The following is a 15,753-nucleotide window of genomic DNA, read 5'->3' on the forward strand; positions in this document are numbered from 1 at the left end:
GTTTGGCCTCGAGCTCCATTTCCTGCCCTTGACCATTGAGCCATCATGGATGCGCCTCCACCCCGGGGCGGCGGCAGAGCCCCTGGGCTGAAACACACCCATCACACGATGTGAACACGCGACACAGGTCCTGTGCTCAGAGCCCGGGGCTGGGTGGCCCTGTGCCGGCCCCGGCTGAGTTCCGGGGCGCCCACCCCGGCCCCCTCCCTTCCCCACACAGAGTCGGAGGGCACACACTCGGCGACTGACCGGAGCAGCTTTATTTACAAGGTAGCGGGGCCTGGCCCTGCCTGGGCCTTGCTGGGCTATGTACAGTGTCGGGGAGATGGAGGTGGGGTGACCACCTCTTAAATTACAGTGGCTGGGGCTCCGTGCAGGGTCAGGCTGTGCCGGGGGCTCTCAGCGGAGGCCGCGGCAGGCGTCAGGCTGGGGCTGCGAGAGAAGGGAGGGGGTGAGGGCGAGGCTGGGACCTGGAGGCGTGGCAGGGGGCAGGGGGCAGGCCGGGGGCAGCTGGGGCGGGCGAGGTCCCCAGGGCCAGGCTGGGCGCGGAGAGGCGGGCGGGCAGGAGCAGCGGGGGCTGTTACCTGGCCACCTCGGGAGGCGCGAGGCGCGGCTCACTTCCTCTTGATGGAGTCCTTGCTCTTCTCCTTGTCTGCTGACCGCTGCTTCTTCACCTTCTCCTCCTTCTTGTTCGCTCTGTGCAGGTTCTCGTACACGTCTTCCTTGTGCCTGCCGGAGGCACGGGGCGGGCCGGCCATCAGCTCGGGCCAGGAGACCGACCCTCTGTCCATCCAGTACCTGCAGGCTCCCCACCACCAGCCCCTCTCATGGACGAGCACCCCGCAAGCAGGGTGACCTGGCTGCGGTCTCTCCCGACACCAGACCCGAAGCACCTCCCGTGTTCACACAGGCCGCGCGCAGTGGGCACTGGGGAAGTCTTGGACCCACGTCCGCCCCGGGTCCCCTGCAGAGGCCGGGGTGCAGCAGGCGGGGCTCACTCACTTGGAGGAGGTTCGGGAGGCCTTGGTGTGAGCGTTCTTCATGGCTGGGGGGTAGGTGATGTTCCCGTACTCTGACTCCTGGCCCTTCTGCGACTGGACACGGAGGGGCGGGTGGGCAAGGGTGGTCCCGGCCAGCCAGGGATGGCCCCGCCCGCTCCCGCCCGCCCGCTCTGCGCACCTGCATGACCTCCAGCTTCTTCTTGGTGGTCTCGATGAACTGGGCTATGGCCACGTAGATGAACTTGTACTGCGCCTCGGTCTGCACCATGCCGGAGCGCTGCGCCCGCACCATCTGGATCGTCTTCTGGATGTCGATGTCACAGTCCAGGCCTGGGCAGGGCGGCCATGGCACCTCAGGGCCCAGGAGAGGGCCCGCCCCACCCCCCGCCCCCGGGGACCCTCACCCTCACCCTTGGTGGAGATGCTCTCCATGAGCATGTCGATGACGATGATGGTGCCCGTGCGCCCGATGCCCGCGCTGGGGGGAAAGGGCGCCGCCGTCAGGGGCCGGGCCGGACCCAGGCCCGGCTCCACCATGGAGCAGACCGCCGGGGCCGGGCCACTGAGCCACAACGAGCAAGGGGCACAAGTCTGCCCGCCCTGCCCTGTGGTCGTGACTTCGGCCGAGGGACGGGGCATGGGGGTCTCCCTGAGGGCAACGTCCCTGTCCTTCCTAGCACGAGACACACCCCCAACTTCCTGCCACAGCTTCTGATCTGTGACTGCTGGCTGCTCCCACAGGCCCTGCAGTGCCGCCCGGCCCAGTCCTGCGTCCCTCACCCTCCCTCTGCTTCGTTTCCCTTTTTCTTCAGACCCCGGAGGCGGGGAAGGGGCCATGGGCCTTTCCTTTCTGCCCACCCTTTGGACAGACAGACCTCGGGACCCTCAGGCCCCAGGCCCTCCCACCTCCTCTGGCTGACCAGTCAGGGCAGTGCCCGACAATCACCGCCTTATTTCAAACATCGAAAATAAACCCCCCAAACCCACATCCTTCTGGCCATGTCTAAATAAAGCCCGTGGGGATTTTAAGACATGTGTGCGTGCATGTGTGTGCATGGGGGGCAGGGGGACAGGCCTGCCCCCACGCGGGAGGGGCTGGGCACCCAAGCAACTGGGCACCTCCAGATTGGGGGCCCCCCCAGCCATAGGACAACAGCTGCTGTGGGAACAGAGAGGAAGTCAGGTCCTCACGGGCCGGGCCTGGGCTGGGGGTCACATGGCAGCGACGGAAGACATGTCATGTCACCCCCCCCCACCCAAGGTGAGTTCGTAAACCACCCGCGGCCCCCGTCTGTGGAGGGTCCCGTGGACCCCAGACATGGCGACCGGGCACAGCCCTCACAAGGCTGGGGGGTGGGACAATGCCATCCCGCAGGCCTCGGGCAGCCCCTCCGATGAGCACCCTCAGACCCTTCTGGACCTCGAGGTTGCAGAAGCCACAAGTGGAGAAGCTGGGCCGTAAGCAGGCAGCCCTGGCTCCTGCTCCCACTGGGGACCCTCCGCCCCATCAGCTGCTGCTGGGCTGCCCTGTTCCTCTTACCTACCCCCACCCCACCCCCCACAGGAGCACCTATACTGGAGCTGGGCGTGAGAGGATCCTGGGGCCCAGGTGGGGTGGGGGAACTGGGAAGCCACAAAGAGGGAAAAAGAGAAGCAACAGGGAGCCTCAGGGGCCCCAGATAGAAGGTTCTGGAGCCTGTGTGGAACCACATGAGAAAGCAGGGTGACAGGGCCCCGGGTCTGTTGTGAGAAGTGATCGATCCCTTCAATTCGCCCTGGGGTAAGCTGCCAAGTCCGGCATGTGTTGGGCAGGGCAAGGCAGGACCGGTGCCAGCTGAGTTCTCCCTGGGAGTTTGGAGCCGCCGGGGAGACCAAGGGAGCTGGGGGCGAAGGGAAGGCACTGCCAGGTGCAGGTGCCCGTGATTAAAGCCAGCCTGGCCCTGGCGCAGAGCGGACTCACCAGCCCTGCCCTCCACCCCAGGCCTCCGCCCTCCTCCTCACCTGCAGTGCACGATGATGGGTCCTGCGCTGGACAGGCTCTCCTGACGCTGATTGATCTGGTCCAGGAAGCTCAGGACACCCCCGGGCTCACTGGGAACCCCGTGGTCAGGCCAGCTCAGGTACTGGTAATGCCAGATCTCCCGAACCAGGTCTCCCTGGGCCAAGCACACAGGGTCAGTGCCCCCCGCTTCCAAACAGCAGGCACTCATCCTGCCCCGCCTCGCCAGGCAGGGCAGGACCAAGGGGCACGTGTGTGTGTGTGTGTGCGTGTGTGTTGCTCACATTGTCCAGCGGGGAGACCTGCAGGGTCCGGAGCTTGTACTCGGCTGCATCATGCTCCCTGCAGTTGGTCACGGAATAGGCCCCGTAAACGCGCTGCGTGCCCACCTCTGGCCAGTAAGGGACACACTTGTTCTGGAAAAAGGAGGATGGGGAGGACATGAGGCGTGGGAGCAGGGCTCCAGGGCGGCGGGAGGCTGCTGAGCTCCTGGCCCCAGTGCCCCCAGAGGACCTGGCCGGCCAGCTCGCCCTCCTTCCACTCATTCATCATCCACCCACACCGCGCACAGGCCGGGCTGCAGGAATACGACAGGTACTCCCGGGGCCCTGGGGCCGGAGGCCAGGCCCACTGCGAGGGAGGGGCAGGTGGAAATCTGAGATGGCCTCCCAGAGGAGGCAGCTGTGGGCTGGGTCTTCCATAGGGAGGAGGCTGTCAGGCAGAGATAGTGCGGAAAGACCCTGTCATTTCCTAGCAGAAAGCAAGCAAGCATCAGCCGGGCCAGCCGCAGTGGCTCAGAAGTCCAGCCGCCGGAGCCGAGCTGGGCCCCTGGGGGCAGCCAGTGCTGGGGGGAGATGGGGGTGCCGCTCGGAGCCCGGGGCTTTCTCCTGGGAGAACCAGGGGAGCCAGAGCCATGAAGGGCCAGCAGAGAGGGGGCAATGGTGCCCGATCCTCTGGGCAGGCTCATGACCGCAGTGGGGGTGGGGTACAGAGGGCCAGCCGGGCAGTGGGGCTGGGGGATAGATTGTGAGAAAACGAGGCCTACTGTGGGGAGGGGCAGGGGGACCCTCAGTTTGTGGATACGAAGGCCCGAGGAGGGAACTGTCTGGGGAGAGGGGAGCCCTTGAGAAAGCACCTGGGATGGGAGATTGGGGTGCCCGCCTCAGGCAGCTGGGATGGGAGATTGGGGTGCCCGCCTCCGGGCGCTGAGCGTGTCTATTGCCCAGGCTCTGCCCGTGGGCCTGGTTCCCCCAGAGGGCCAGCCTTTAGGTCCCTTTCTGCTGTGTGTTCGTGTTTCCATTAGGATGAGGGAGGTGGGCAGCCAGCCCTGCCTGCGGGGGGCTCAGGAGCGCAGGGGGGGCCAGAGCTCTGCCTACCCGGCCCTTCTCCACCTCCCGCGTGGTCATGACGATGACACGGGTGTTCTCCTGCCATGTCATCTGCCAGAAGTCGCTGACGGTGGCGTCCAGGCAGCCCTGGCTGGCGATGTAGACCTTAGCGATCTCGTCGGGGCCCAGCAGCTGGTTCTGCACGTGCGCGAGGGCGGAGGGACGGTGGTGAGCTCCCTGGCCCGGGCCAGACCCCTGTTGCCCGCCGGACCGCCCACCTGAGTCCAGCTTGGACTCTGACCAAACCCAGGTGCCACCATGAGGCAGGAAGCACAGGGCCCTCTCCCCTGGGGACGGGCACCGCCCACCTTGATGTAGTTGGCGTTGATGTAGTCAGACCCAGGGATGTTCCTGTCGCGTCCCTGCAGGATGACCCGGCTGTGGTCGACTGGCGAGGGCAGGGAAAGGCAGAGAAGGGCCCGCGTCAGGCCAGCGCTGCCCAAACTCAGGGGCCCTCCTGCCTGGGCAGCAGGGGCCCACAGAGGACTGAGCTCCCCCCTGGGTCTAGATGGCCAGGGAGGGGTCGTCCAGATGAAGGAGGGGATTCAGATGGGGTGGGGTCAGGCTCTCAGAGGAAGGGGGCTGGGGGGAACGGCGTCTGTTGGACAGGTGAGGGAGGCAAAGGCTTCCTGGGGCGACTGCCCCTGAGTGGGGGCCGAGGCGGAGGGAGGACTCACAAGGAAGGATGTTCTTGTATCGGTTTTTGCTCTTGTTCTCTGGCCGCTGCCCTTCCTGCCGCTCATGCAGGTTCTTCACCTCCTGCTTCTGCAGACTCTGGGGGGGGCGGGAAGAGTCAGTGGTGGGGAGAGAAGGGGCTGCCCACAGGCTGAGGGCATGGCCAAGCCCACCAGCACCCCCAGCCCCGCCACACACACCTCAAACTCCTCCCAGAAGCCGGCCTTGGCCGTCTCCTCTGACTCCTTCTTCTTGTTGAGCTCCAAGACCCGGTTCTCAATGTCGGCCGCGTTCACCCGCGTGGCGTAGTAAGGCTGGGTGGGTGGAGGCGGGTGACCCGGGTGAAATGAGGGTCTAGGGAGCCGCAGCTCTGGGAGCTGGGGGGTGGGGGGCTGGGGGTCATCGCTCACCTGCCGCAGGTACACAAACGCCCCGGAGGCCTCCTCGATGCCCGTCTTCTTGAAATGCTCCACCAGGTCGGTGAGGCTGTCGAAGTTCTCGGGCCCACCCACCGTGTACCGTCCGCCCTGAGGGTGGGGGGCGGGGGGAGTGCACCCCACAGGGCCTGAGTCTCCCTCCAGGGACCAGCCCCCCTCTCCCCATTCCCAGTGCTGAGGCACAAAAGGGGGCTTCATCTTGGGCCTCCCCTCCCCACCCTCCAGGGCTCTATGCTCCACCCATCAGCCTTACCTCACACATGACCTTGATGTGAGTGACCTTGAGAGGGGGCCCAGGGCCGGCCTTGGGCTGGTCACTGAGCACGGACAGCACAAAGTCCCCAGGCTGGCTGAGGCTCTCGCGCACCAGAAACGTCCAGGGCTCGCCCTTGGCCTGAAGGAGCGTCTCTGCTTGGCCCCCGGACATATGGCCGTGGTACCACCTAGAGGGGGCAGCGCGGGGAGGCTGAGCTCCAGGCCACAGGGGCAGAGCACGCACGGAGAGCGGCAGGGGGACGGGCTGCCTCCTGCAGACCCCATGCCCAGGGCAGGCTTTTCAATCTCAACTCCAGAGCCTCTCATGGCGCCCCAGAGGCAGGGTGTCCCCCACTGCTCAGGTGAGCAAGCTGAGGGCTGGGCAGCTGATGCCCACCCCCCACCTCCCACCAGAGGTGAGGGAGGCAGGCCTTGGGGATGACAACACCCAGAGCCACCCTCCTGCCCCACGTTTCCCTCTGGACATTTAAGACTGAGACAGAACGTTGGGCAAGGTTGGGCACAGCCGCAAGGGAGCAGCCAAGGCAGGGTGTCCAGGAGTCACAGAGAAGAGGCGGAATCACAGAGCGGAGCTTGGTGGGAGATGGGAAGGCGGGAGTCACACGGGAGGCACACACACACACACACACACACACACACACGCCAGGGAGATCGCCCCCGGGGAGGGAAGGCACATGGCTCTGCTGCTCGGGAGGCACCTCAGCTAAGGGAGGGGGTTTAGGGGGCTCAGGGAGGGGGCCGGGACGATGTCACCAAAGGGCAGGCCGGGGCTCAAAGGGGCTGTGGGGACAGAAAGCAGAACTAGGACTTTTCCCCGAAGCACAACCCCTTCCCAGGAGGAAACTGCAGCCCCATCATGCCCAGCCCCACAGGAAACCACGTGATGGAAAAAACACAAAACTCCTCCTGGGGAGAGTGAGAAGTGAGGTTTCCTCAGCCCCGGGACCAGAGGGGGGGCATTTTCCAACCGCAGGGATGGGGGATGGAGGGAGGGAGCTAGTCTGTCTTGTCCCCTCTGACACCCCCCCCCCCCCCCCCCGTGGGCTCCAGCTCAGAGACCTCAGAGCTTCCTACCCCACCCTTGAGCACCTCAGGCCACCCCCCCACCTGGCAGGGACACGCTGAGGCCCCCAGGTAGAGGGGTGGGGCTGAACCCCCTTCCTCCAGCCCCAGGCAGGAGGAAGTGTCCATGCAAATGCAAGCTGACCACAGGCAAAGAGTTAGCCATTGTGGGGACAAATGCAAATTCCCAAGGAAGAGGAGGGGCCAGAGAAGCCAAAGATAGGGAATAGGCGCTAAGGTCTGGAGGAAGCCCCCCAGGGCCAGGGGCTTTGCTGGAGGGAGGGTGGGTAGGACCCAGGCTCTGAGCACGGGTCACTCGGAGAGACCGCAGCGCAGTCAGCTCCCCTAGCCTTCATACTCCCCCGGCCTGGCCCCTCCTGGACTCTGGTTTCTCTCTGGTGCTTCTGCCAGGCTCTCTGGACCCCAGGCTCTCTGGACCCCGGCCTCGGCCTCGGCCTCCTCCCTGGGGCCTGCTCAGCTCCTCCTCCCTCCCAACCCCATCCACAGGCTACTGCTCTGCAGTCCTGAGCCAGTCTCTCCTGGCCTCCTGCAGGCAAGGCCCAGGCCTGGGGCCAGGAGACAAGGGAACAAAGAGGGTCTGGTGCACGCAGGTGCCGGGGCAGATGCCCACAGAGGACGCAAGGGAGAGGGGCTGCACCCTTGGGCGAAGAGAGAAACAGAACTCTGGCTTCAGGCAAACTCCAAAGACAGACGTGGCCAATGGCGGCCCCCAGGCCTCCTTCCTCAGCCTCCCCCCAGGCTCAGGTCAAGGAGGGACGTGAACGGAGATGAGGACGCAGGTGTGGAGATGTCACTCTCGGAGACTGAACAGGACAGAGAAGGCGCCCGGAGCCAGCTGGCCAACCAACACACACATCCGGAAGGACAGGGCCCCGCTGGCCTGGCCCACGGGGAAAACCCACCCTCCTTCCAGGGCCCTTAAGTGTCTTAGGCCACACGGTGCTGCCGGGAGCCAGGCAGGCGGGCGGGCAGTCATGCCACGCACTGGGGGTGGTTTCGGGGAGACCGCCCCAGCTCCGTTCTGTTCTGGGGAGAATGCCTTGAGTATCAGCAGCACCTGGGACACGGGGCGGGACAGTACCAGGACCCACACACAGGCGACCGCGCGACCACACGCTGTTTCCAAACCCAGCCCCAGCCATCCTGGGCCGCTGGGAGAAGGCACTGCACGTCCCAACACACGTTGCCCCCCACCCTCCACATCTCCAGCCGGCTGGCGGAGTGGGGGCAGGCAGGGGCAGCCAGTCCCACAGGCGGAAGAGCTTTCTAACAACAGGGTGGCCTCCTGTCACGAGGGCCTGGGCCGGGCAGCTGCCTGCACTCCGGAGCAGTGGCCGGCGGCCACCTTCTCTTGCTGCCTCGGTTAGAGGGGAAGGGACAGGGACAGGAGGCTGGCCCTCTGGGACCCCTGAGGAGGCGTCGGGCCGGGTGGGGCGATGGACGGCCTCCGGGACAGTTGGTTGGAGGGGTGGGTCAGGCTGCGGCGCGGCCCTCACCTCTCGCTGGTCGGGTCGGAGCAGTTGAGCGGGTACTTGAGGTGGATGGTGGTGCCATCGCGGTCCTGCAGGACACCCTGCTGCTTCGTGTAGAACTCCACCAGCTCCGTCAGCGTGGCAAACTTCTCCCCTCCATACAGGTCGTAAAAGTCCCCCGAGTTCTGGATCCGAATGTGGGTCACCTGGTCCTTCACCCTGCGGGGCACCGGGCAGTGAGGCCCAAGGGTGCGGGCATGGAAGTGGACGCAGGGGGGTTGGGGGCCCAGGGGGCAGGGGGAAGGGGGGAGGGGGAATGCTGGGACGGGGAACGGCAGCGGACAAGGGCCCAGATGAGGGGGTGCTGGGGATGCAGCACGGCCCTGGGGAGCACACAGAGAGCGGTCCGGGCCTAGGCCAACCCCGCGCCTACCTGACAGACAGGGAGAAGTCTCCTTGGTTCTTTCGACTGGGCCGCGCCAGGAAGCTCCCATGGACGCCACGGCTCTTGAGCAGGGCCTCGGCGTCCAGTCCTCCAAGGTCTCGGTGGAACCATCTGGGGGGGGGGGTGCAGAGCGTGTAAAGAGGGGTCTGCTGGACACCCCTCCCCAGAACACCTGCCTACGGCCTGTGCCTGCTGTGAGCCCCCAGCCCTTACCTCACCATCCTGGGGGCTCCCCAAGAGGAAGGGGCACAGCGGCAAGTCCCAGCAGGTGAGGTCCAGCCTCCAGCTCAGAGGCTCCGTGCCAGGCCTCCTCCCCACCCCGGCAGGCAGCGGGTCCTGGCACTGGGGCCTGCCACTGTACTGGCCTGGGGCAGCCGGCAGGGCGGGGACAGGAAGGGGCGCGGCCGACCCCTTGGGGGAACTCACTCTACTTCTCATTTTAGAACTAAGCAGCCAGCGGAGCAGGGTGACAGTGGGGGCGGGGAGGGGCCCCACTCCCCATAGGTCTGCCATCAAGGGCATCAGGAGCATGGCACTCAGGTGACGCGGCGGCCAAAGACCACGCGTGGGAACCTGCGGGCACCCTCGGGCTCTCCCCCCCCCCCCCCCGCAGCACCCACCCCCCACCTGGCCAAAGCTCCTGTTAGGAAGAGGAGGAGAGCTATCCTCCCGTGGAGCCTTCCGGCAGGCCGAGGAGCCCTGGTGGCGCGGTGTTTAAGCACTGAGCTGCCCCACTGGAGGACGTGGCCGTCTGCTCCCAGAAAAGACGGACAGCCTTGGGAACCAGGGCATGGGGGGGCGGGGAGCACTTCTCCCATTGCCATCGGGTCATCCATCCTGAGTTGGAATCCATGGGGGCAGTGGGTGCGGGCTGGGGGCTTGTTGTATGTTGTTAGGCATTCAGCTCCACGCTCTTCGCAATAAACCCGTGCGACTCGGGCTTTCTGGGGCCCAGGAAGGCTTACAGGAAAGCAGACCCCGAGCCAACTCTTTCTCTTGCAATCAGGCCCCCCTGACCCCCCTGCAAAATGGGAGCTCTTGTTACCCCTTTGGGGGTACTTGAGGACCTGAAAACGTATCCGGAGCCAGACCGCATCCAGGGACTCACCCCCAGACCCTGGGATCCAGTGTGGGAGGTGATCTGGATGACTGTCCCAGCCCCCAGCCAGCCCGGAAGGAACGCCGCGGGAGGGACAGACCCATAGCCACGGGCCTGCAGATGCTTAAGAGCATCTCCTCCTGCACCGCGCGGAGGGATGGTCCAAATGACCCCTCAGCCGCCCGGCCCCTTTGCCCTGCCCACCACCACCCCAGAACTGGACCGGGAAGAAAAGCAGATGGAGGGGATGAGGCAGGGGCACAGCCAGGCAGCCCCACGTCAGTCCCCTTCCCTGCGTGGCCGGAGCTCGCAGGACTGACTGCCCAGTGTCCTGGTGTCCAGGGACGGAGGGGCAGGTCTGGTGCACTGACTGTCTCAGAGCTTGACCTTTAGAGACCCAAAGGTGGGAAGTGAAGGGTGATTTGCTTTCTGTGTCATCCCAAACACAAGCACCACCAAACCCAAACAAGACGGGGTGCGGGAGCCCAATCGAGGATGCACCCAGAGGTGCTTTGCTCTGGGGAGGGACACCGGGTGGCTGCAAGCCCGGGCTGGCATGGAGGCAGTGCTGGGTTGGCTGTTGTGGTCCAAGCTCACGGTGACCCCATGCACGATGCTGCTGCTGCCCCAGTTCGTGGTCACCACGTCGTTTCCACGAGCTAATTCCAGGAACAGATCGCCAGGCCTTTCTTCCTAGTCCCACCGTGGTCTGGAAACTCCATGGAAACCTACTCAGCATCCCAGCCACACACTGTGTGCAACCGGGACGCAACTGGCAGGTGGGCAGGCTCCTGCCAAGGAACCACCACCGCCTCTGCAAGGCTTCTCTCTTCCAGACCAGGGGCACAGATACCATAACGCAATCAACTCAACTGTGCACACACACGCACACACAACCCCAGGCCCCCGCCATCAAGGTGATTCTAACCCCTGGCGGCCCCACAGGACAGAGGGGACAGAGACTGCATCCGAGTGGGGAGCCGCCTCTTTCTCCCAGGGAGCAGCGGGTGGCTTTGAACGGCTGACTGTGCGTTAGCGGCCCCACGGGTCACCCCGCCCCTGCCAGAGAAGCTTCTGGGCAGAGCGGGCGCGTGCGTTGTGGTCTGGGGGGCACCTGACCCACTCAAGACTGTGCCTCGGGACACCTTTTTTTTAGAGGAGTCAAGTTTAAAGCTTAATGAAAGTCTAATGTTTTTCACAGGAACAGCTTTGATCAATTTCCTTTCCAAAGAAAGTGTGTGTGTGTGTGTGTGTGTGTGTGTGTGTGCGCGCGCGCGCGTGTGTTCCATTCTCTGGGTGTGCCTATCACATAGGTCAACCCTGTCCGCCCCTCGGCCTCGGACAGCCACCTGAGAACAAGGCAGGGGTTGTCCCCACTGGGCCAGGCCCCCTTGACCTTGCTCACCGTGGGATGTCCCGGCATAGAGTGAATGTCAGTCAACAAACCCATCACAAGCAAGCGCAGTCACAGCCTCCTGGTCCCGCACACGTGAGCACACAGCATGACCACAGCAAGCACACCACGTGTGCATGCAGTCCCGCTCCATGCACCGCACCACCCATGCCCGTCCTCACACTCTGTGCACCGTGTGTGCCAAGGCCCACACATGGTCCTCCCTGCCCACACAGGAAGTTGCAGGCCCGTGTCCAGAACTGAAACTCCCGGCCCATCAAAGGGCAGGGTTCCTCAGAAGACTTGAGAGCGGGAAGACAGGCAGACGCCCGGATAAGAGGGCAGGTGTCTGCTGGCCCTTGGCAGGAAAGCAGAACACAGTGCCCAGGGCACCTGCACACCCACCGCCTGCCCCAGCTGGGACTCACCCTGTGGTGGGGAGTGACTGTGACCACTTTTCAAAGGAGGCTACAGACAGCAGAGCCTGGTAGTTCAGAAGAGAAAATTATCCCTGTGGGAAGTTAGGAGATAAAGACAGAGATCAAGAAGATGGTGCCAGCTATCAAAAGACAGTGTCTGGGGTCTTAAAGACTCGAAGGTAAACAAGCGGCCATCTGGCTCAGAAGCAACAAAGTCCACATGGAAGAACACACCAGCCTGTGTGACCACGAGCTGTCGAAGGGATCAGGTATCAAGAATCAAAGAACAAAAAATCATATCATTGTAAATGTGGGTGAGTGCAGAGTGGAGACTCAAAGCTCATTGGTAGCCAACTGGACACCCTCTTACTGAAGGGTTGTGGGGAGGAGATGAGCCAGTCAGTGTGCAGGGTAGCAACGATGAAACATACAACTGTCCTCTAGTTCTGAAATGCTTCCTCCCCCTCCCCACTATCCTGATCCCAATTCTACCTTATAAATCTGGCTAGACCAGAGGATGTACATTGGTACAGATAACAACTGGACACACAGGGAATCCAGGACACATGACTCCTTCGGGATCAGTGGTGAGAGTAGCGATGCCTAGAGGATGGAGGGAATGTGGGGTGGAAAGGGGGAACCATTTACAAGAATCTAGGTAACACAACGGATGGATGTATGGATTGTTATAAGAATTGTATGAGGCCCAATAAAATGATTTTTTAAAAATCTAGGTATAGCCCCCTCCCTGGGGGATGGACAGCAGAGAAGAGGGCAGGGGGAGACATCGGACAGTGTAACATATGACAAAATAATAATTTATGAATGATGAAGGGTTCATTGAAGCAGTGGGCAGTGGGGAGGGAGGGGAAAATGAGAAGCTGATATTAAGGACTCAAGTAGAAGGCCAGTGTTTTGAGAATGATGGTGGCAACAAATGTACACGTGTGCTTGACACGATGGATGGATGGATTGTGGCAAGAGCTGTACGAGCCCCCAATAAAATGATTTTAAAAAGAAGATGATGGGTGGTCTGGAGGAGCAAATGAGGTGACATGAGCTCTAAAAAGTGACTTCCCTTCCCCAAGGCTGTTACCCCACCTGATCCACGGGCGACCGGTGCAGCCGTGCCTCAGCAGATGCAGGGTGTTGATTTCAGGAACACCCCCATACACACATCCCCAAATTCAGATGCTCAAGTCTCTGTGCCCCAAACTCACCGCCATCCAGCACACCCCTGCCTCGGGCTTCTGAGGCGGTCACTCTGCACGGGGGCAGACAGCCTCGTCGTCTCCCTGGGAGCAGCTGGTGGGTTTGAACTGCGGACCTGGCTGTTAGCAGCTCAGCAGTTAGCTGACAGCGCCACCAGGGCTCCTTAGTATCTACATATGATCTACAAAATCCTCCCGTGTTCGTTCAGTCCTCTCTGAATTACACGGAAACACAGAATACAACGTATACACGAAGTAAGGGAATGACATGCCACACTCCCTATGGGTCTCGAGAGATGCTTTTGACTAATTCACACGGCTTCCCCACTGCTGTCAATCAGGGTTGGTGACCTGGTGGCATAATGGTTATACACACTGGGCTGCCAGCTCCAAAGGTCAGCAGTTCTAAACCGCCGGCCCCTCCGCGGGGAAAGACTGGCCTTTCTGCTCCCATGAAGCTCACAGGGGCAGCTCTATCCTGTGCTATGGGGGTGCGGTGAACATCCATTCTGCAGGGAATATGGCTTTTCAGGGGGAAGGCTGGGTGAACCTGGGGTGTGTGTGTGGGGGGGTGTCCCATGTGCACTGAGGGCTGACTGTCCCTGGGGAAAGCTGGTATGTAGCTGGCTTCAGTGCCAAGTGGTTTCCACTGCCAGTCCTCACGCCAACCCTAAGTAAGGCGCTGCTGGTGTGGCCAGCCACCGTCAGGGCAGCCCCAGCCCCAAGGCACCCCCTGCACAGACAGACCGGACTGCTGGGCCCCACAGGGTTCTCCGCCTGCTTTCCGGAGGCCGACCACCAGGCAGGCCGTTCTTCCAGGCCTGGACGCTCCGCCACAACCCGCCCGCCCCCAACAGACAGGAGGAGTGCATGGGCAGGGTGGGACTCCAACTGGGTCCCGCCTGCCGGAGAATCCTACTAGGGAATCAGCTCCCTGCCCTTCCAACCCTATTTAGTGGGTGTGATTGGTCCAATTTTAGAAGCCAAATTGAGGTCCAGGAACTTGCCCAAGGTCATGAGCTGGTGAGTGGGAAGGCGAACAAACCACAGCCCTGCCCTGTCCAGCACCCCAGCTCTCTGGGCTGCCGGGAAGTCTGCAGTAGGTAGGCAGCAGGCTGGGGAGCAAGGACTGGTGCTGCCCCAGGCACAGAAGGGACCACCAGGCAGGGCCCCCTAGAGGAGGGGCTGGGCAGGGCAGCTGGCTGGCATAGACCTGTGAGAGACTGGACGCAGATGCGGAAGACTGCAGCAGGCTGGGCTGAGAGGAATGAAGGGAGGCCTCGCCATGTCATTTGGAAGGAAAATGAGCATGGCTGGTGTGAGGAAGGGGTCACGGACCAGATGACACAGCAAGGACCTGGGCAGGCGGGGCGATGCAGACAAAGGAGGGGCAGGCAAGAGTGGAAGAAGCAAGAGTCAGCAGGACCTGAGGCCGACGTGCCCACAAATGCACCAACAGTCTCTAAGCAGTGTCCCCCAATAATATAATCTCCGTTTCCCAGCAAGGGCCAACCTGCCCCCACTGGTCCTGCCTGTCTCTCTCTCTCTCCACCAGCTGCCTGGGTTTTAGGTCCACTGCTTGCCAGGCCCTGTGCCTGGGATGTCTGGCTCTTGATTACCCCAGGACCCGCACCATCCAGGCCACAGCTCAAATGCCACCACTTCAGGGAAGCCCTCCCAGATTTCTCCAGCTCGTTACTGCCCCGCGTGGCGCTGGCTCTCGCGGGAAGCTATTTTTCAGCGTCTGCACCACACGCATAAAGATGAGGAATTGTGCTGCTCATGGGGTTGGGGCACGTGCCGCCTCCCAGTACCACACGGTCCCGGCACTGCGAGACAGATGCTTCACGTGCATTCGTGAATGAATGACGGACGGGGGCGTGAAGAGAAACGGAAAGAAACTGAACAAAAGCCAGCAGCTCCAGAGTGTGGGGGACTGGGGGGCGGGAAGAAAGGGTGTGAGTGGGGGTGCTGCTCAGGTGAGGTGTCAGGCTTCAGGCAGACAGGAGGGGGCAGAGGCTAGAGGTGGGAATGTGAGGGAGGGCAGGCATACAGCCTGTCATTTAAGACAACATGGGGGGGTGGGGGTGGCGCCGAGGTGCAGGAATGAGCGTGGAGGGTGGGGGTGGGGCGGGGTCTGTGCATCTTGGGGAGGCCGAGTGTGTAAGAACAGGAAACATGGCCCGGGGCAGTCACACGGCCCCTCCGCCCCATTCCTGCTAGGGATGAGCAGGAACCCCTCCCAACCTAGCAGGAGCCCGGCAAAGCCAAGTGGGGCAGGGGACTTACCCACGGGACAGCATCTCCCAGGAAAAGTGGGGCTCGCAGGCAGAGGGCCACAGGGGCTGGGGCCGAGCCTGGGCACGGCAGAGCCCTGACCAGGCCAGGTGAATAGCAGCGCTCGGAAGAATCCGGCTACTTCCTTCTAGCTAGGCACTGCCAGGGACTATGGTACCGTGGGGAAGGGACAAGCCCCTGAAGGAGGGACAGGTGGGGTGGGGCCAGGCACAGACCGCCCACAGCAGCCCACTTCCCTGTCCAGCCTCGCCAGCCAGTCCAGGGCCGCCTTCCCTGGGGAAGGGAGGAGTCACCTGGAGCTCCACCTGACGGAGGTGCTGGGGAGGGCTGGTAGTGGCAGAGACCAGGAAATAGCCCAGGCACACGGAAGCCTGGCAAATAGGGGACCCAAGTGCACAGGCTGGACACCCGTCCTCCAGAGAGGAAGTGCCCGGCAGGCCCAACCACCCAGTGAGTGGTGAGGCGCGAGCAAGCCTGCCCCTCCTGCCCCCATTCCTTGGGAGGGAGAAAGAGGGGGGCCCCAGGCCTTCCCTGGAGCAGGGGCACTGGAGGATCCA

At 63.0% G+C, this 15,753-nt stretch overlaps 1 protein-coding gene across 1 annotated transcript; it reads right to left on the minus strand.

Moving 5' to 3' along the window:
• Positions 1 to 251: 251 nt before the first annotated feature.
• PTPN6 (protein tyrosine phosphatase non-receptor type 6) lies at positions 252 to 12,913 on the minus strand. The gene is made up of 16 exons (XM_075553372.1): positions 12,908 to 12,913; positions 8,765 to 8,952; positions 8,356 to 8,550; positions 5,754 to 5,943; positions 5,474 to 5,590; positions 5,264 to 5,377; positions 5,066 to 5,162; positions 4,697 to 4,776; positions 4,377 to 4,526; positions 3,285 to 3,416; positions 3,003 to 3,157; positions 1,412 to 1,479; positions 1,180 to 1,331; positions 1,003 to 1,094; positions 585 to 729; positions 252 to 432 (listed from the first exon to the last, which is right to left on the minus strand). The coding sequence occupies exons 1-15, from the start codon at positions 12,911 to 12,913 to the stop codon at positions 615 to 617; spliced, it is 1,851 nt and encodes a 616-aa protein (XP_075409487.1). The 3' UTR covers positions 252 to 432; positions 585 to 614.
• Positions 12,914 to 15,753: the final 2,840 nt, after the last annotated feature.

The sequence above is a fragment of the Tenrec ecaudatus genome, chromosome 6 (genome assembly GCF_050624435.1).
Source record: "Tenrec ecaudatus isolate mTenEca1 chromosome 6, mTenEca1.hap1, whole genome shotgun sequence".
NCBI classification, from domain to species: Eukaryota; Metazoa; Chordata; class Mammalia; order Afrosoricida; family Tenrecidae; genus Tenrec; species Tenrec ecaudatus.

What these genes read in the sequence shown, in the direction of transcription:
- PTPN6 (XM_075553372.1), bottom strand. An exon ending in TCCGACCCGACCAGCGAGAG is followed by an intron (nt 5,944 to 8,355) that starts GTGAGGGCCGCG and finishes TGCCCCCTCTAG; the next exon opens with GTGGTACCACGGCCATATGT. An exon ending in GCCTCCCGAACCTCCTCCAA is followed by an intron (nt 730 to 1,002) that starts GTGAGTGAGCCC and finishes TGCCTCCGGCAG; the next exon opens with GCACAAGGAAGACGTGTACG.